General features: G+C 38.1%; 1 protein-coding gene across 1 annotated transcript in view; it reads left to right on the forward strand.

The window, feature by feature from the left end:
- LOC105538747 overlaps positions 1-22,388 on the forward strand; it is a 515,143-nt gene that overhangs the window by 310,357 nt on the left and 182,398 nt on the right. The window contains exon 5 of the mRNA XM_011978685.1: positions 20,876-20,909. Within this exon, the coding sequence (XP_011834075.1) occupies positions 20,876-20,909 (34 nt within the window). The remainder of the gene's footprint in view (positions 1-20,875; positions 20,910-22,388) is intronic.

Below are 22,388 nucleotides of genomic sequence, written 5' to 3' on the forward strand. Positions count from 1 at the left end.
CTCATTGGTTTCAAAGAACATCTTAATTTCTGCCTTCATTTCGTTATTTACCCAGTAGTCATTCAGGAGCAGGCTGTTCAGTTTCCATGTAGTTGTCGGTTGTGAGTGAGTTTCTTAATCCTGAGTTCTAATTTGATTGCACTGTGGTCTAAGAGATAGTTTCTTGTGGTTTCTGTTCTTTTACATTTGTTGAGCAGTGGTTTACTTCCAGTTACGTGGTCAATTTTGGAGTAAGTACGATGTGGTGCTGAGAAGAATGTATATTCTGTTGATTTGGGGTGTAGAGTTCTATACATGTCTATTAGGTCCAATACAGAGCTGAGTTCAAGTCCTGGATATCCTTGTTAAACTTATGTCTTGTTGAACTGTCTAACATTAACAGTGGGGTGTTAAAGTCTCCCATTATTATTGGGTGGGAGTCTGAGTCTCTTTGTAGGTGTCTAAGAACTTGCTTTATGAATCTAGGTGCTCCTGTATTGGGTGCATATATATTTAGCTCTTCTTGTTGAATTTATATCTTTACCATTGTATAATGACCTTCTTTGTCTCTTTTGACTTTTGTTGGTTTAAAGTTTGTTTTATCAGAGAGTAGGGTTGCAACCTCTGCTTTTTTTTTTTTTTTTCATTTGCTTGGTAGATCTTCCTCCATCCTTTTATTTTGAGCGTGTGTGTGTCTCTGCACATGAGATGGGTCTCCTGAGTAGAGCACACTGATGGGTCTTGACTCTATCCAATTTGCCAGTCTGTGTCTTTTAATTGGGCATTTAGCCCATTTACATTTAAGGTTAATATTGTTATGTGTGAATTTGATCCTGTCATTATGATGTTAGCTGGTTATTTTGCCCGTTGGTTGATGCAGTTTCTTCCTAGCATAGATGGTCTTTATAATTTGGCATGTTTTTGCAGTGGCTGGTACTGGTTGTTCCTTTCCGTGTTTAGTGCTTCCTTCAGGAACTCTTGTAAGGCAGGCCTGGTAGTGACAAAATCTCTCAGCACTTGCTTGTCTGTAAAGGATTTTATTTCTCCTTCACTTATGAAGCTTAGTTTGGCTGGATTTGAACTTCTGGTTTGAAAATTCTTTCTTTAAGAATGTTGAATATTGGCTTCCACTCTCTTCTGGCTTGTAGGGTTTCTGCCAAGAAATCTACTGTTAGTCTGATGGGCTTCCCTTTGTAGGTAACCTGACCTTTGTCTCTGGCTGCCCTTAACGTTTTTTCCTTCATTTCAACCTTGGTGAATCTGACAATTATGTGTCTTGGGGTTGCTCTTCTTGAGGAGTATCTTTGTGGTGTTCTCTATATTTCCTTAATTTGAATGTTGGCCTGCCTTGCTAATTTGGAGAAGTTCTCCTGCATAATATCCTGAAGAGTGTTTTCCAACTTGGTTCCATTCTCTCTATCACTTTCAGGTACACCAGGCAAACGTAGATTTGGTCTTTTCACATATTCCCATTTTTCTTGAAGGCTTTGTTTGTTTCTTTTTACACTTTTTTTCTAAACTTCTCTTCTCGCTTTGTTTCATTAATTTGATCTTCAGTTGTCTTCTTGCTTTATTTCATTAATTTGATCTTCAATCACTGATACCCTTTATTCCACCTGATTGAATTGGCTATTGAAGCTTGTGCATGTGTCACAAAGTTCTCATGCCATGGATTTAAGCTCCATCAGGTCATTTAAGGACTTCTCCACACTGTTTATTCTAGTTAGCCATTCGTCTAACCTTTTTTCAAGGTTTTTAGCTTCTTTGTGTTGGGTTAGAACATGCTCCTTTAGCTTGGAGAAGTTTGTTATTACCGACCTTGTGAAGCCTACTTTGTCAACTTGTCAAAGTCATTCTCTGTCCAGCTTTGTTCTGTTGCTGGTGAGGAGCTGTGATCCTTGGGAGGTTTAGAATTTTCAGCTTTTCTGTTCTGGTTTCTCCCTGTCTTTGTGGTTTTATCTACCTTTGGTCTTTGATGTTGGTGACCTACAGATGGGATTTTGTTTTAGATCTCCTTTTTGTTGATGTTGATGTAATTCCTTTGTGTTTGTTAGTTTTCCTTCTAACAGTCAGATCCCTCAGCTGCAGGTCTGTTGGAGTTTGCTGAAGGTCTGCTCTAGACCCTGTTTGTTTGGATATCACCAACAGAGGCTGCAGAACAGCAAATATTGTTGCCTGATGCTTCCTCTGGAAGCTCCATCCCAGAGGGGCACCTGCCTGTATGAAGTGTCTGTCGGCCCCTACTGGGAGGTGTCTCCCAGTTAGGCTACACGGGGGTCAGGGACCCACTTGAAGAGGCAGTCTGTCCGTTGTCAGAGCACAAACACCATGCTGGGAGAGCCACTGTTCTCTTCAGAGCTGTCAGACAGGGACGTTTAAGTCTGCAGAAATTGTCTGCTACTTTTTATTCAGCTATGCCCTGCCCACAGAGGTGGAGTTTATAGAGGCAGTAGGCCTTGCTGAGCTGCGTTGGGCTCTGCCCAGTTCGAGCTTCCAGGCTGCTTTGTTTACTTACTCAAGCCTCAGCAATGGCAGACCCCCCTTCCCCAGCCAGGCTGCTGCCTTGCAGTTTGATCTCAGACTGCTGTGCTAGCAGTGAGCAAGGCTCCATGGGCATATGGGCCTCGATTTCTTCAATTTGGAAAACGAGGTTATTGGACTAGATAATCTTTTTTAAATTATACTTTAAATTCTGGGATACATGTGCAGAATGTGCAGGTTTATTACATAGGTATACATGTGCCATGTGGTTTGCTTCACTCATCAACCCGTCATCTACATTAAGTATTTCTCCTAATGCTATCCCTCCGGTAGTTCCCCAACCCCCTGACAGGTCCCAGTGTGTGATGTTCCCCTCTCTGTGTCTATGTGTTCTCATTGTTCAACTCCCACTTATGACTGAGAACATGCGGTGTTTGGTTTTCTGTTGCTGTGTTAGTTTGCTGAGATTGATGGTTTCCAGCTTCATCCACGTCCCTGCAAAGTACATGAACTCATCCTTTTTTATGGCTTCATGGGATTCCATGGTGTGTATGTGCCACATTTTCTTTATCCAGTCTATCATTGATGGGCATTTGGATTGGTTCCAAGTCTTTGCTATTGTGAACAATGCTGCAAGAAACATATGTGTGCATGTGTCTTTATAGTAGAATGGTTTATAATCCTTTAGGTATATATCTAGTAATGGGATTGCTGGGTCAAATGGTATTTCTGATTCTAGATCCTTGAGGAATCACCACACTGTCTCCCATGTTTGAACTAATTTACCTTCCCACCAGCAATGTAAAAGTGTTCCTGTTTCTCCATATTCTCTCCAGCATCTGTTGTCTCCTGACTTTTTAATGATCACCATTCTAACTGGCATGAGATGGCATCTTACCTCCACTCTATTAGGTTTAAATTTCTAAGTTTATATATAGCCACTTATAGGTAGGACAAAGGGTATATATTCAGGTAGAATCACCAGAATTATAAGAATTACCAGAATTCCTGCTATAAAATAAAATGAATATTTTTATTGCTCATGAATACTGCTTACTATTAAATACTATCACAGTTAGTTTATGCTTATGATCAATAACTTTTTACCCCCGACCAGATGTTTAAATGCAGGATTGTGCGAATTCATACCTAAACCTTAGCAACAATAGCTGAGTGTGTGTTGGAGCATGTGTTTTTGTATACGTGTGCGTTTTCCCTTCGGAACAAAATCATCTTCAGCTGAGGAAGTGATCCTTCAAAAAAAATAGCTTTGTTACATGAACAATCATGACCATTCAGAAGTGTAAAGTTAGTTACAAGAAAAAATAAATGTCCTTAGCTGATTTGCAGCTGTATAACTGCAGCTCTGTTTTCTTTCTCACCCTGGAGCAGTTTGGTCCTGATCTTCCATAGGAAATCTCTTCCTAACCTAAAAGAATTATGTGATGTGTCACTTGATTTTTCTCTGCAGTGTCTTTTGTTTGTTACATAATCTTAGTTCAAAAGAAAAAAATAATACTTAACCTGGAATATGGAAACGAAACAAGCCTTATAAAGAAAAGCCAGTGCTTTGTGTGGATATTTCTATATGAGGTAGGAAAAGGAAATATTGCAGGACTTCAGGAATAGCCACTTTTTCTTTGAATGAGTACTAGGTAAAATGTAGAACTCACCAAAAAGTGATGTATAGAACTTTGTTTTTCCATCACCATTAAAACCCTGAGTCTATGATTTACTATTGAAGAGTAATCCTTATAATGTAATATAATCCTTATATTTATCCTTATATAAATGATCATGGTTTGAATTCTTCCTTTAGCTGCATTTGGGATCTGAGAGTGTTAAGAAAATAATTGGAATGAGCTAGTACAAATCACTAATCTTACAAAAAACTTACAGCCAAAGGGAAGGGTCAATAATGATATATCATTACACCCACTGGAATGGCTACAGTTAAAAAGTCTAATAACACCAGGTCTGAAGTGACTGGAACTCTCATACAGTGCTGGTGGGAATATAGGATGATATCACTTTGGAAACAGTTTGAAAGTTTTTTATAAAGTTTAGCACACACTTGCCATATGACATAGAAATTTTAGCAGCCCTAAGTATTTGCCCAGAAAAAGTAAAAAAAATCATGTCTACACAAAGATTTCTTTGAATTAGCTTTGTTCATAGTAGCCCCAAATGGAAAACAACTCAAGCGTTTGTTAACAGGTTAACAGATAAATAATTCTACTACATTTAAACAATGGAATATTACTCAGCGATAAAACAGAGGAACTGTTGATTTATGCAACAACCTGGATGAATCTCTGGAACAGTCTTCTGAGAAAAATAAGCCAGACATGAAAAATACATATTGAATAATTCAATTTATATAAAACTCTAGATAAGACAAGTAAAGTCTATAGTGATAGAAAGTAAATCAGTGTTTACTAAGGCCAAGGGTGGAGGTTGGGAACTGGCTGGGAAGGGTTACAGAGCACCATTGGAGATGATAGAAATTTTCATATTTTGATTGTAATGGTGGTTTCATAGATGTATGTATTTGTCAAAACTCCTTGAACTGCAAACTGGTTCCCCACCAGAGACACAGCAAAGGTGGGGTAGTGGGAGCAGGGCTCTCCAAGCTACATAGAGTAGGGGCATGCAGTATCTGCAGAGATGTTAAAATAATGATGCAACTAACTAAAAGTCAATCTGATTTTTATTATCCCCATGTATCACCAATTCCAAACAATGTCAGTGAGAAAACCACTTCTTTCAAAAAATTTTCATTAGTCTAAATTCAAAACAATTGTTGCCGTTATTTATTTTTCGATAATACACATGCAAGCCTCAAAGTAACACTTGTAGTTCAGGTTTTCACCAGCTATACCTTACGTCAATGCAGCAGTAGCTTCCTAGGCCAATTGTTCTCATTGTAGTCTCTTTTTATTCCAATCTATCCTTCGTACTGCCACCAAACAGCTCCTCTGATTAAAGGTACCCACTGTTTGCTTTCCCTAAAGATTAAGGACAATTGTCTAGCTAGAAAAACTAACACTTTCAGGTTCTGGTTCCAATTCTTCCTTTCTAGACCTTCATAAGCCACTTCTCATCATACTTCCTATTTTAGTATATCTCACAGTGTAGTCCATGGACCTCTCCATTGGAATCACAGCATGAGATGGAGGGCGGAGATGGATATACCTATGACCTGCCCCAGATCTGCAGCATTAGAATGTCTATGGGGGCAAGTGAAATCTGGATCTCCTCAGAGAATTCTTAAGCTAAGCATAGTAAAATTTAAGTATTTCTGCCATATCTTCACCAGCTATTTCATTGTTTTCCTGAATATGCAGTTACCATCACATAGAAACCTTTGTTTGGTAGTTCTTTTTCCTCTCCTGCAATACACCTTTCTTACCTTATATTTCCCTCTCCTTCCCCTCCCCTCCGCTCCCCTCTCCCCCTTTTTTTTTTTTCACTCTCTACTGCGTTGCCCAGGCTGGAGTGCACTGGTGCAATCTCAGCTCACTGCAACCTCTACCTCCCGGGTTCAAGTGATTCTCCTGCCTCAGCCTCCTGAGTAGCTGGGATTACAGGTGCCCACCACCTGTAATTTTTGTATTTTTAGTAGACATGGGGTTTCATCATGTTGGCCATGGTTGGCCAAGCTGGTCTCGAAATCCTGACCTCAGGTGATCTGCCTGCCTTAGCCTCCCAAAGTGCTGGGATTACAGGCATGAGCCACTGTGCCTGGCCCTTGCTTTTCTTCACAAAGTGAATATTTACAGCATATTTTAAAATGTCACTTCTTTATGGAAGCTTCTCTGCTCCTCCAGTATCCTTCTTTATGCTTCTTTAACACTTCTTACACACATACAGCTCACATCGCTTGGTGCTATAGTTATTATGGTAGCCATTTGTGTTATTTCCAAAATAGTTTTGGTTTCCCTTCTTCTTGACAGGATTGACTTCTTGGCCCTTGGTCATTAGGAGGCATATGACCAGTTCTGACCAATGAGCTGTGAGTGAAAGTCTATGTGCCACTTCCACAAAAGAGAGAGCATTTATTACAGCCCTATTTTCCTTTGCTGTGGCAACTTGGTAATTTTCCAGCAGTGGTTATGGGCATTCATCTGAAGGGACAATTGACCGGGATTGCTTTGTGAGCTTTGATGTCTACCACCCACACATATATTACTTAGAGCTATTGGTAGCAATACCCATCAGTGATTCAAGGACTTTCTGTAACAATTTGGACCCCATTTTTTTTTTTTTGGCTCTTTGCTCTTCAGTAAGCTGAAGCATGAGAGAGAACATGGAGGCAGCATGGAGCACAGATTGAAAAGCAGTTTGGACCTGGGTTCAAAGCCCAGTTCTACCATTTATTAGCTGTGTAACCATGATCAAGTTACTGAAGCTCTTTGAATTTCTGTTTTTAAATGTTTTATTTTATTTTATTTTATTATTTATTTATTTATTTATTTTTTTATTATACTTTAAGTTCTAGGGTACATGTGCATAACGTGCAGGTTTGTTACATATGTATACTTGTGCCATGTTGGTGTGCTGTACCCATCAACTCGTCAGCACCCATCAACCCGTCATTTACATCAGGTATAACTCCCAATGCAATCCCTCCCCCCTCCCCGCTCCCCGTGAAAGGCCCCGGTGTGTGATGTTCCCCTTCCTGAGTCCAAGTGATCTCGTTGTTCAGTTCCCACCTATGAGTGAGAACATGCGGTGTTTGGTTTTCTGTTCTTGTGATAGTTTGCTAAGAATGATGGTTTCCAGCTGCATCCATGTCCCTACAAAGGACACAAACTCATCCTTTTTTATGGCTGCATAGTATTCCATGGTGTATATGTGCCACATTTTCTTAATCTAGTCTGTCACTGATGGACATTTGTGAGAACGAAAATTTCTATTCTTAGGGATTGTGGTGATAAACAGATAAGATAAGATGTAACCACGTTAGCACATTGCCAAGCATCTCATATTACAATGGTGACGATAAAAGACCATCTGCATCCAAGGGGACACATTGCATGAATATTTTGCTTTCTTAAGTCACACATCAAATATCTAATTCTGTTGTCTAAGCCTTCTGGCTCAGTTGGGTAGTTTTTTCAAACAGAAAAACGTGATTACATATATTGAGAAAATAATCAGGCGAGAACATTTACATAAAACTGAGAGCTAAAAATATGCTTAAACCTTTGTTTAACAACTTTATTTTTTAAATCCTGAACTTTACAGTTTTGTCTAACAGCCACAAAGAATTAGTACTCTAAAAATATCTGTGTATTAAGAGGACATACTATTTATTGTTGTTGCTTTTCTGGCAGTCTCACTAAAGTATGAAACTTAGGTATAAAGTTAGGTATAAAGGTATAATTTATAATTCAAAATGTCTTCAGAAATAATATGATTTGCTATTTTCATTTAACAGTTGGAAAAACTATAACCTAGTTAGATTATGGGATTTATTAGGGTTAAACCCCCACGTCTCTGAATCAGTGATTTTACCCTAACACCATACCTCCCTAGACTTGATGCTTTAGTTATTGTTTACCAACAGCTGCTGTACTATTAATGTCAATTTACTCTTTTACAAGAACTCTCCAAAAGCATAAAAACATACAAGAAGAGAATGAATACCCAAATAGTCCTTACCCTAATTGAATCTCACATCATTTTTCTGTTGATTCATTCATCCTAGTATACTCAGAATTTAAGTCTTATTCATGTGCCTGCTTTTGCAGCACACGTGCTAAAATTGGAATGATACAAAGAAGATAGCGTGGCTCCTGCACAAGGATAACACAGAAATTCATGAAGCATTCCTTATTTTTACAAAGAGAAGCCTGTCAGGTGAATAGTTTCTTTGACAGAAACCTTACAAGCCAGAAGAGGTTGAAGGCCTATTTTCAGCATCCTTAAAGAAAAGAAATTCCAACCAAGAATTTCATATCCCATCAAATTAAGCTTCATAAGAGAAGGACAAATAAAATTATTTTCAGAGAAGACAAAGCTAAATGAGTTAGTTACCATTAGACCTGCCTTACAGAATGTCTTTAAGTGAATGCTGAACATGGAAACAAAAGATCAATACCTGATACCAGTGGCAAGTTGGATAAAGAAGCAAGACCCCATTGTCTGCTGTGTTCAAGAGATCCACCTCACATGTAGTGACACACACAAGATAAAGTAAATGGATGGAGAAAGACCTGTAGGCAAACAGGAAACAAAAAAAGAACAGAGGTTGCTATTCTTATATCAGACAAAGCAGACAATGATCAAAAAAGACAAAATGACATTACAAAGTAATAAAGGGTGCAATTCAACAAGAAGATATGACTATCCTAAATATACATATGCATCCAATATTGGAGCATCCAGATTCATAAATTAAGTTTTAGAGACCTATGAAGAGACTTAGGTAAACACACAATAATAGTGGGAGATTTCAACACCTCACTGATAGCATTAGACAGATCATTGAGGCAGAAAACTAACAGAGATATTCTGAACTTAAAACTCACAGTTGTCCAAATAGACCTAATAGACATTTACAAGACACTCCAGCCAACAACAGAATATACATTCTTCTCATCTGCATACAGCACATACTCTAAGATTGACCACATGCTAAGCCATAAAGTACCAACAAATTCAAAAAGACCAAAGCTATACCAACTACACTCTCAGACCACAGCTCAATAAAGATAGAATTCAATACCAAGAAGATATCTCAAAACCATACAATTACATGGAAATTAAACAACCTACTTCTAAATGTCTTTTGGGTAAAGAATAAAATTAAGACAAAGATAAAAAATAAACTCTTTGAAACTAACGAAACAATGTGGTTGGTATGATTTTTTAAATGATTTTTTAAAGTTCATTGATACTTTATGGCAGAGCATGTGGTCAGTTTTACAGTATGTGCTATGTGCAGATGAGAAGAATGTATATTCTGCTACTGGGTAGAACATACCAGAATCTCTGGGGCACAGGTAAAGCAGTATTAAGAGGAAAATCTACAGTGCTAAATGCCTACATCAAGAAATTAGATCTTAAATTAGCAACCTAACATTGCACCTAGAGAAACTAGAAAAACAAGAGCAAACCGACCTCAAAGCCAGGAGAAAAAAAGAACCCAAATCAGAGCTGAACTGAACAAAATTCAGATGTAAAAATCCACACAAAAGATCAACAAAACCAAAATTTGTTTTTTGAAAGAATAAACACGATTTATAGACCGATAGGTAGGTTAATAAAAAGAGAAGATCCAACTAAGCACAATCAGAAATGACAAAGGTAACATTACCACCTGACTCCACAGAAATATAAAAACCTTCAGGGACTATTGTGAATATCTCTGTGCATACAGACTAGAAAACAAAGCAGAAGTGGATAATTTCCTGGGACCATAGAGCCTCCCAATATTGAACCAGGAAGAAATTGAAATCCTGAACAGACCAATAATGTGTTCTGACATTGAAGTAGTAATAAAAAAGCTCTACCAATAAAAAAAATAAAAAAACCTCGAGATGAAACAGATTCACAGCTAAATTCTACCAGACATAAAAAGATCTAGTACCAATTCTATGGAAATTATTCCAAAAAAAGAGGAGAGAGGTCTCCTCCCTAACTCATTCTATGAAGCCAACATCATTCTGATACTATAGCCTTGCAGAGACACAACACAAAGAAAGCTTCAGTATCCGTGATGAACATGAATGCAAAAATCCTCAGTGAAATACTAGCTAACCATGTCCAGTAGCACATCAAAAAGTTACCACGATGATCGAGTAGGCTTTATTTATGGGATGCAAGTTGGGTTCAACATACACAAATCAATAAATGTGATGCACCACATAAACAGAATTAAAAACCACATGATCATCTCAATAGATGCAGAAAAGCCTTTTGATAAAACTCAATGTCCCTTCATGTTAAAAACTCTTAACAAACTAGGAATCAAAGAAACATACCTCAAAATAATAAGAACCATCTATGACAAACCCATAACCAACATCATACTGAATAGGCAAAAGCTGGAAGTATTCTCTTTGAGAAAGGAAACAAGATAGGGATGCCCACTTTTACCACTGCTATTCAACATAGTACTGGAAGTCCTAGCTAGAGCAAGTGGGCAAGAAAAAGAAATAAAATGCATCCAGATAGGAAGACAGTAAGTCAAACTATCTTCACAGACAGTATGATTCTATACCTGGAAAACCCCATAGACTCTGCCAAAAAAATCTTCTAGAACTGATAAACAACTTTAGAAAAGTTTCAGGATACAAAATCAGTGTACAAAAATCAGTAGCATTTGTATACACCAATAAAGTACAAGCTGATAGCCAAATCAAGAACACAATCCCATTTACAATAGCCACAAAAAGAATAAAATACCTGGGAATACAGCTAACCAAGGAAGTGAAAGATATCTACAACAAAATTTATAAAACACAGCTGAAATTAATCAGAAATTACACAAACAAATGGAAGAACATTCCATGCTCATGGATAGGAAGAGTCAATATTATTAAAATGGCTATACTGCCCAAAGCAATTTACAGATTCAATGCTATTTCTGTCACACTGCCAAGGACATTTTTCACAGAATTAGAAAAAACTATTCTAAAATTCATATGGAATCAAAAAAGAGTCCAAATAGCCAAAGCAATCCTAAGCAAAACAACAACAACAAAGCAGGGGGTATCACACTACCTGATTTCAAACTATGCTACAAGGCTACGGTAACCAAAACAGCATGATAGTGGTACAAAAGCAGGCACGTAGACCAGTGGAACATAACAGAGAACACAGAAATAAAGCTGCACACCTACAGCCATTTGATCTTTGACAAAGTTTACAAAAATCAGCAATGGGAAAGGGGACTCTCTATTCAATAAATGGTGCTGGGATAACTGGCTAGCCATATGTATAAGACTGAAACTGGACCCATTTCTTTTACCACATACAAAAATCAATTCAAGATAGATTAAAGACTTCAACATAAAACCTAAAACTATAAAAAGCCCTAGAAGAAAACCTAGGAAATACTATTCTGGACATTGGCCTTGGCATAGAAGTTATGGCTAAGTCCCCAAAAGCAATTGCAACAAAACCAAAAATTGACAAATAGGACATAAACTAAAGAGCTTCTGCACAGCAAAAGAAACTATCAACCCAGTAAACAGACAACCTGCAGAATGGGAGAAAATATTCACAAACGGTGCATCCAACAAACATCTAATATACAGAGTCTATAAGGAACTTAAATGATTCGAGAAGCAAAAAACAACCCACCACAGTTAAAAATGGGTAAAGGACATGAATAGACACACTTATGAAAAGAATATATACACACAACCAATAAGCATGTGAAAAAATCCCCCACATCACTAATCACTAAAGAAATGCAAATCAAAACCACAATGAGATATCATCTTACACCAGTCAGAATGGCTATTTTTACAAAATCAAAAAATAACAGATACTAGTAAGGCTGTGGAGAAAAGGGAACACTTCTACACTGCTGGTAGGAATGTAAATTAGTTCAGCCACTGTTGAAGGCAGTTTGGAGATTTTTCAAAGAACTGAAAAGAGAACTACCATTAGACCCAGCAATCCCATTACTGGGTGTATACCAAAAAGAGTATAAATCATTCTACCATGAAGATACATGCATGCATATGTTCATCGTAGCACAGTGAATACATAGCACATATTCACAACAGCAAAGACATGGAATTAACCTAGATGCCTTTGAACAGTGGACTGGATGAAGAACATGTGGTACATACACAACATGGAATACTACACAGCCATTAAAAAGAATGAGATCATATCCTCTGCAGCAACATGGGTGCAAGCGGAAGCCATTTTCCTAAGCAAATTAATGCAGGAACAGAAAACCAAATACTGAATATTTTCACTTGCTGGTGGGAGCTAAATTTAATACACATGGACACAAAGATGGAAACAATAGGCACTTGAGGTGGGAGGGTGAGAGGGAGTTGTGGGTTTAAAAACTATCAGGTGCTATGCTCACCACCTTTGTGGTGATTATTTGTACACCAAACCTTAGTGACATGCAGTTCACCCATGTAACAAACCTGTACATGTACCCTCTGAACCTAGAAGTCAAAAATACATAAATAAATAAATCTTACTCATGGGAAGTTGGCATCCCCTGTGAATTCTTACTTTTCAAAAGTTTTACAATGTATTTTACATCCTACTATCTAAATTCTTATGTATGTGTCCATAACCCTGGGGATGTAAATTGTTGAAGCTCGCTCAAATCATTTACAAATAACTCTATTCAGATCGAGTTATACTATTTAGACATTAAGTACCTTGATTGTTACTTAAAATTACATGTAATTTCTTCATCTCCTCCTTCTTTCTTTCCTTTCCTCTCTCACTTTTTTCCTTCCCCGACCTTCCTCCCTCCCCATCCCTAAACTATTTATTTAGCACTTACAGTGTCAAAGTGCCAGAATTCAGAAATATAATCGTGAGCAAAGTCAACAAGGAACTTGACCTCAGAGAGCACAGCACCTAGCTATAAAGAGAGACATTAAGCATGCAAATATAATAAAGGGTGATCAATGTTACAAGAAGAAATACTAAAATGGGTAAACTTTTCAGTGGGGATATTACAGTTTGTGATTTTTAAAATATAATAGTTCCAAAGCGATTTTAGCAGAATGCCTGAAGTAGCAGTGACTAATAACATGCTTATATTTTGTCCATCTTCTTTGGACCTTTGACGCCATTATCATGTTCCGTCTACTTTTTGTTCTCCCCTCCTTTCTGTCTCTAGCAACACAATTCTGTGTTATTGTTCACCTGCATAAAACCTGCAGTTGTTTCTCTTCAACATTTCAGAATCACCATTTACATTTCATCACAGAGTGCTTTTTATAAAAAGCAGTTATAAATTATAGTGAAGGGCAAATATTCATATCTTGAAAAATTCCAAAACCCCATATCCTAAACCCTTGACTTTTTCTTTCTCCGTCGTGATTTTTATGTAAAATGTGAGGATGTGGTTATTGATTTATGTGAGCTGATATATATCTATGTTGCTCCTGGAGGGAAAAGATGTTAGGTATAGTGACAGTTTATACTAGCACATGACATTTTTACTTGACCTCAGAAGTCACTATTTGATTCTACCTCTTTTCTGGATCCCACTTGGTAGTGGACAACATTGTTTCTATGGGTAAACTGATAATTGGTTATTAGTTTGTTTCTCTTAACAAGAGCTATGGGTTCTAAATTGGGTTCACAGAAGCTCATGGACACAGCAGCAAATCATTCAGGGAAAGTTGGTGCCTGATGCCTTCATGTTGTACAAGATCAGATCGCCCCATTGGCTTCAAACTTAACCTTATGTTTGCACTTGGGATTCCTGCCTTCCTCTGAATGTTCTCAAGGCCTTCTCATTGGCAGGTCAATTGAGGGTCCAGTGGCCTGCCCACCATGCCTAACTCATCTGCATTCTGATTCCTCCTCCCATTAGCCAACCTGGTCCGTCCCTGGTCTCTTAACACCGAGCATACGTCACTGTCACTGAAAAGAGGCATCTCTTTTTTGGCTGCCTTCCTCCCCTTGCTGCACACAGATTTAGCACATGGGACCTCTCTCTCGTTTAATTACTTATTTCACCTGCTTCAGATCTGCAGAAAAGAACATCTGAGGGTGAAACTTACAGTCCAAACTGCACTTCCATTGGGAAGAAGAGTTTAATGTTGGAAAGCAAATTTTATTTTGGCAATTATTTAATCAGCCACATGATTCTAAATTATTTCATCCTCCTTTCCCTTTGCTTCTTGGTTAGTTCAGGGCTCCGCACAACAATTTTACACATGGTTATCTCTTTACATCTTGTGTATAGGTTGGAATAACATGTGATTGAGGTGGGAATTCCTGTTTTCTTATATATTTAGTTAGGCAAGGGCTCAAGTAAGAAATCAGTGCGACTATTCTGCATGATAATGTTTACATAAATCATTGTTCAGATTCTTATATGCAGCAGGCTAGTTTGTTCTTGATGGTCCTTGAAAGTCCTTTTTTCTTTTTAACCTGGTCATAGTCAACTTAAGCTGACCTGGCAAGTGCCCAGATTGCTTGTACAAGAATTACAAATTATTAGTGTCATTGATTCTTTCACTGTACAAATGTTTGCTATGTTTGAGCAGCAACCAGGCAGCACTTAGACACAGCCAGCCTTTCTAATGTCCTTTAATGAAGAGGACCATGTTCATTTGCTTTCAAGATCAGAATGTTCTTTCTGGGTTTTCTTAGCTCATTTTACCTTTGCCCTTAAATTTCCTACTCAGTGGATAAGTAATTGCCAAAGAAGAGCTGTCTCAGAAAAGGCTTTGTGGGCTGATCCCAGCCACTGGTCCCCAGGAGCTTTACTAAGGCATTTCTTTTTTACATTTGAGTCATAGGAGGGAGATTAGCTCTTCTGGACTTCAGTTGGGCTTTTCCTTATGACCACGTGGCAATAAGACCCAGTGGCAATCACTCCCTACTGGAATTTGTATGCATTGTCTTCAGTTTTCCAGCTGCTTTCATCTACCAAACTCAGGGTCCCCTCACCACTTTTCTCTTTGGTAGATATAAGAGATTATTTGGAAGAACTAGTGAAGTTACCTGAATTTTTTACCTTCTATGCAAAGTGAATTTTAGTAGTAGAAAGCAAATGTGTATGTAATCAATGGTGGTTTCTGTAGCCAGCCCAGTTGAGCTGGGGATATCATGGCTTTGGAAATGTATCCTGAGATACATTATCTGCTTAATAATGTTGACTGAATGTGGTCTAGAGAAAAGGCAGAGTTTTAAAAATGAGTGGTCTTATAAGAAAGAAGTCAGAATCCTGCGTTAAGGAATGCCAGATATATCATGGTTATTCTTCTTTCACTATTTCTAGTTGCTATAAAAGTATTGCAAAGATTGGCCAGGCATAGTAGCTCACGCCTGTAATCCAGCGCTTTGGGAGGCCAAGGTGGGTGGATCATTTGGGGTCAGGAGCTCGAGACCAGCTTGACCTACGTAGTGAAACCCCGTCTCTACTAAAATACAAAAATTAGCCGGGTGTGGTGGTGGGCCCTGTAATCCCAGCTACTTGGGAGGCTGAGACAGGAGAATCACTTGAACCCAGGAGGCGGAGGTTGCAGTGAGCCCAGATGGTGCTACTGTACTCCAGCCTGGGCGATAAGGCAAGACTCCCTTTCATAAAAACATAAAAAGTATTGCAAAGATTTAGGAATATTCTGAGATGAATAACAACATACTGCCTAGGAAACTATCTGAGTTTCTTCTCTAAGATAGGTAGAGTATGCTAACATGGCTAGGATAAGAGATTTCCTTTAAAACACATGTACCTTATTTCGAGTCAGTGTGCTCTTGATTTCCTTGCTGACAGATTGTGCAATGTGAGGTTTGTGACTTTACTTTTCTGTTCCTTATTTCCTTTTCCTATAAAATGGGCAAAACAATCCCTGCATCTATGTCAAAGTAAAATGATTGCAGTATTACATTTTTAAAAAACATAACCTAAAAATTTTGCCAAAATAATTTCCTTCAATTAAAAGGAACAGCAGCACAATAATTGTAGGACATTCAAGTAGTTATTCTTTAGTGGAGTGCATTTTATTACAAATGCCTAATCAAAGATTTAAAATAAAATTCCACTTATTTTAATAATGACTCTATTTAAAGTTCCCCATTACTAAATACGTTGGAATTTTGTGTGCATGTGTGATCTGGAATCTCTCAGCTAAGGGCTGGGAAATATTGTTAGTGATTAAGTGAAAATGAATCTCATTTTGGGAATGAAGGAAGTAAATATGTTTGAGAATAACTTCAACATTCATGCATGGGTTTGGGGCAGGACTGTCTTAATGTCGTAATCCTTTAAAAAGGTTCTAACTGAAGTAGATAACTAATTTGTTCTGCAGAAAGCTTTCTCAGATTACTCTCTTTGTGTGCAGGATGACTCCTACCCCACTGGAGGACTTCATTGTTCCACACACTCATCATCCATCCAGGACTGAGTAGAGTGGAATGAGGGAAGGTTAATGGGAGAGCTTTGTGTTTTCAGACCGTTCTTATGCTTCTAGGAAAGTTAATTAGGAAGTGAAACCTTAAGCAGTTGACAATGTGCATTGTTGGCTACTAGGACATGGTGACAAATAGCCCTGAAAGGTCCTCACTTTCTTTTGTAAACAGAAAGGTAAGGAATTCGCACAAAAATGCACTGGTGAAGATCTGCTTTTCATCAAGGTCGAACCACATAGTAAACAACAGAAATAACTTGTTGTAATAAAGCGTGGTGTTGAAATGTTTATCAGCAAGTCCTTTCGACTGGCTTCAAAAGGTATATTTGAATAAGAGAAACCTTTGCCCAGAAGAACACAATCTGAAATTTAGTTCTATTTCTTTATATCAAGGTGAAGAAACTTAAGGGAAAAGTTTGACTTTCATGTAATCATCAATTTATTTCTCATTAGGTTGAGATATTATGGCTAAGTATTCACTTGATATTTGGGGTAGATACAGTTGATGAAGAGGAGAGAACTCTGAAGAATACTTGATCTGAAATGGCTTACTTCTATTTCTCTAAAGAAAAGTCTGCTTTCTACCTTTTTCTCTGGATGGGTGTGTACTGAGTTCCATAGGAAGAACCTTTCAAAATGTAAAAATGTATTGTTGTGATGAGAAAATATAACAAGAAGCAGGCTGATCTGATAGAAAGTGTAGGTAAATCTGGGAGGCAGGTCTGAGCCTGGCTCAAGGATAGTGGTAAAATTTTTGAGATGTAAAACTCAAAGAAGTGGGACTGGGCAGTCCAAGCAGATAAATTTGAAATGAAAGACAAAGAGAAGGGAATAACTGACAGTAACACAGTAGTTTCCAGGGTGGGGATGTATCCTGAGGGCTGGCAACAATTACACAGAAACAAATATATTTTTTACATCCAACAGGATTTGTTCAAGACTCACTTTCTCTCTTCCAAGTAAAGAGAAGAACTTTCTAGGAAGGCTCTGCATTTCTGTCTGTAGAATGTTCTGAGATGTTGGAAATGAACTTCTGTGCTGCCCGAGACTGTGGTCACTAATGACATGTGGCTACTGAATACTTGAAATGTGGATAGTGTATCTGGGTAACAATTCTAAATTTAATTTAATTTTAATTTAAACTTTTATAGCCACATGTGGTTAGTAGCTATTATTTTAGACAGCATAGCTAGGCTTTACCTCTTCAGATTGCTATACATCATGATTAAGTGGTGGACTTTGTCGTAGGTAAGAAAGAATAGTTTTGAGAAAATTTGAGAGTTCTTTTTTTTTTTTCCCAGTTCAAAATTTTTTTTTTTATTATACTTTAAGTTCTAGGGTACATGTGCATAACGTGCAGGTTTGTTACATATGTATACTTGTGCCATGTTGGCGTGCTGCACCCATCAACTCATCAGCACCCATCACTTCGTCATTTACATCAGGTATAACTCCCAATGCAATCCCTCCCCCCTCCCCCCTCCCCATGATAGGCCCCAGTGTGTGATGTTCCCCTTCCCGAGTCCAAGTGATCTCATTGTTCAGTTCCCACCTATGAGTGAGAACATGCGATGTTTGGTTTTCTGTTCTTGCGATAGTTTGCTGAGAATGATGGTTTGCAGCTGCATCCATGTCCCTACAAAGGACACAAACTCATCCTTTTTTATGGCTGCATAGTATTCCATGGTGTATATGTGCCACATTTTCTTAATCCAGTCTGTCACTGATGGACATTTGGGTTGATTACAGGTCTTTGCTATTGTGAATAGTGCCGCAATAAACATACGTGTGCATGTGTCTTTATAGCAGCATGATTTATAATCCTTTGGGTATATACCCAGTAATGGGATGGCTGGGTCATATGGTACTTCTAGTTCTAGATCCTTGAGGAATCGCCATACTGTTTTCCATAATGGTTGAACTAGTTTACAATCCCACCAACAGTGTAAAAGTGTTCCTATTTCTCCATATCCTCTCCAGCACCTGTTGTTTCCTGACTTTTTAATGATTGCCATTCTAACTGGTGTGAGATGGTAAGAGAGGACTTCTTATCCTAAGTCTATGACTGTACTAAGCCCCTCAATTTGCACTAATGCAGATATTTCCCAGTTGTAAATATTTCATGCTTTGTCTCCCCTTTTTGTATTCAGGACTGATGGTAGACCAAACCCACCCTTGCCTAATCTGGCTGTACTGGCCAAAGGAAGAGAAACGGGGACATTTTAGCAGAGAATTAGAGAACATGCTTTTTAAACTTAATTAGATGAACTATCTGAGTTTTCTCCTACTTTGGCTTTTGAATGACTACTGAATTGCCCAGATTTCACAAAGAATAGAATTTGTTGAATATAATAAATGTATTTTTTTGCTATCAGTTTGTGAGAAATTTGTTACAATATGTTATTATGGTTGATGTTAATCATGAATTACTTTTTGTTGTTGACAGAATGTTCTTTAGTCACCTGACAATCCAAGTAACAGTGTTTCTGTCCAAAAATTTTGCCATACAGTCATTAAAAAGTCAAGAAAAAACAGGTGCTGGAGAGGATGTGGAGAAATAGGAACACTTTTCCACTGTTGGTGGGACTGTAAACTAGTTCAACCATTGTGGAAGACAGTGTGGTGATTCCTCAAGGATCTAGAACTAGAAATACCATTTGACCTAGCCATCCCATTACAGGGTATATACCCAAAGGATTATAAATCATGCTGCTCTAAAGACACATGCACACGTATGTTTACTGTGGCACTATTCACAATAGCAAAGACTTGGAACCAACCCGAATGGCCATCAATGACAGACTGGATTAAGAAAATGTGGCACATATACACCATGGAATACTATGAAGCCATAAAAAGGGATGAGTTCATGTCCTTTGTAGGGACATGGATGAAGCTGGAAACCATCATTCTCAGCAAACTATCGCAAGAACAGAAAACCAAACAGCATATGTTCTTACTCATAGGTGGGAACTGAACAATGAGAACACTTGGACACAGGAAGGGGAACATCACACACGGGGCCTGTCGTGGGGTGGGGGGAGGGGGGAGGGATAGCATTAGGAGATATACCTAATGTAAATGAGGAATTAATGGGTGCAGCACACCAACATGGCACATGCATATATATGTAACAAACCTGCATGTTGTGCACATGTACCCTAGAACTTAAAGTATAAGAAAAAAGAAAAATATTGTCATAAAAAAGGAATGAAATAATGGCATTTGCAGCAACTTTGATGGAGTTGGATACCCTTCCTTCCTTCCTTCCTTCCTTCCTTCCTTCCTTCCTTCACTCCTTCCCTCCTTCCCTCCCTTTCTCTCTTTCTTTTTTTCTTCTTCTTTTTTTTTTTTTTTTGACAGAGTCTTGCTCTGTTGCCCAGGCTGTAGTGCAATGACACAATCTTGGCTCACTGCAGCCTCGCCTCCCGGGTTCAAGTGATTCTCCTGCCTCAACCTCCCGAGTAGCTGGGATTACAGGTGCATGCCACCACGCCTGGCTAATTTTTGTATTTTTAGTAGAGGCAGAGTTTCACCATGTTGGCTAGGCTGGTCTTGAACTCCTGACCTCAGGTGATCCACCTGCCTTGGCCTCCCAAAGTGCTGGGAGTATAGGTGTGAGCCACCGTGACTGGCCCCGGAGACTATTTTTTGAAGTGAAGTAACCCAGGAATGGAAAACCAAATATTGTATTTCTTACTTATAAGTGTCAGCTAAGTTATGAGGATGCAAAGGCATAAGAATTAGATAATGGACTCTGGGGATTTAGGGGGAAGGATGGGGGTTGGGTGAGGGATAAAAGACTACACATTGGGTCTGGCGTACACTGCTTGGGTGATGGGTGCACCAAAATCTCAGACGTCACCACTAAAGAACGTATCAATGTAACAAAAAACCACCTGTTTCCTAAAACTGTGGAAACAAAATATATACATATATTTATTCACAAGTTGATATGCCTAGATAAAGCAAAATGTTAGTAAAGGAGCAACATATGTAAAAGGACCACAGAAGAAAAAAAGGGAAATATGTTTGCACTAAAGCCTTGGTATAAGTATGAATAGCATCTAGAGATGATCTCTAAATATTTGTTGGCAGGATGTTGTATGATGAGACTTAGAATAGTTAAATTGGCATCCAGTTGGAACCCAATCAAATGCTGACCCAGGATGAGGTAATTATTTTTAGTTGGTAACTAGATACTCAAAAGGTTTTTCATACCATTTGTGTAGTTCACTCCACCTTGACAAGATCAACCAATCAATCAGTTCAAGCAATTAGCCATCCATTCCTTCATCTCATTACTGTTCTTTTCTTGTTTTCCTTTTCAGCAACAATGACCATGAGGGATTCAAGGATTATGCAGTAAGGTAAATCTTAGCTTCCATTTTACCACTTTTTAAAGCACCAACCACTTATGAGATCTCAACTACTTTTATAATGAATTTCTAATTTATGATTATAATTCTTGCTGTCATTTTTATGAAACACAATGTTATTGAAAACAAGAAAAGTTGTTCTGCCTTTCCTATCTTGTCCCTGGCACATTTTTAGCCCTTCTCATCCCTGTTACTCTCTTTATACTTTTCATTATCTGCTTCTTGCTCTATGAAGGCAGGTATTATGTCTGACTTACTCAGTGTAGTGTCCTTACTAGCCAGACTATGACTGAAAAACAATAGTTGCCAAATAGATGTTTATTAAATCTTGTTTTCTGAAGCATAAATATCTTCCTGTTTTCCTATAATCTTTTGAAACTGTTGTGTTTTATATGTATTTCTAGAAATCTAGGTGTGGATACATTCATAAGTAGACATGAATCAATCACACATATATATTTCATTTTTATTATTTCTTTCTAACTTATTTTGGATTGGGGGTACATGTGCAGATTTGTTAGTTACATGGGTAAATTGTGTGTTTTGGGGATTTGATGTACAGATTATTTCATCACCCAGGTAATAAGCATAGTGCTCGATAGGTAGTTTTTCAATTCTCATCCTCCTCCCACCTTCCACTCTCAAGTGTCTATTGTTCTCTTCATATCCATGTGTATTCAATGTTTAACTCCCATAAGTGAGAACATGTGGTATTTGGTTTTCTGTTCATGTGTTAATTCACTTAGGATAACGGCCTTCAGTTCCATCCATGCTATTGCAAAGAACATGATCTCATTCTTTTTAATGGCTGTGTGGTATTCCATGGTGTATATATGCCACATTTTCTTTATCCAGTCCACCACTAATGGACATTTAGGTTGATTCCACATCTTTGCTATTGTGAATAGTGCAGCAGTGAACATATGTGTGCAGATATGTTTATGTTGGAATGATTTCTATTTCTTTAGGTATATACCCAGTAATGGGATTGTTGGGTTGAATGGTAGTTCTGTTTTCAGTTCTTTGAAAAATCTCCAAACTCCCTTCAACATTGGCTGAACTAATATACATTCCCACCAGCAGTGAATAAGTGTTCCCTTTTCTCCTCAACCTTGCCAGCACCTGTTGCTTTTTGACTTTTTAACAATGGCCATTCTGATTGGTGTGAGACAATATCTCATTGTGGTCTTGATTTGCATTTCTTTAATGATTAGTTATGTGGACCTTTTTTCCACATGCTCATTGGCTGTGTGTATGTCTTCTTTTGAGAAGTGTCTTTTCACGATCATTGACCATTTTTTAATGGGATTGCTAGCTTTTTGTTTGTTGGTTTGCTGAAATTCTTCATAGATTCTGGATACTATACCTCTTTTGGATACATAGTTTGTAAATATTTCCTCCCATTCTGCAGGTTGTCTGTTTACTGTGTTCATAGTTTCTTTTGCTGTGCAGAAGTGCTTTAGTT

The sequence above is a fragment of the Mandrillus leucophaeus genome, unplaced genomic scaffold, assembly GCF_000951045.1.
Source record: "Mandrillus leucophaeus isolate KB7577 unplaced genomic scaffold, Mleu.le_1.0 Scaffold198, whole genome shotgun sequence".
NCBI classification, from domain to species: domain Eukaryota; kingdom Metazoa; phylum Chordata; class Mammalia; order Primates; family Cercopithecidae; genus Mandrillus; species Mandrillus leucophaeus.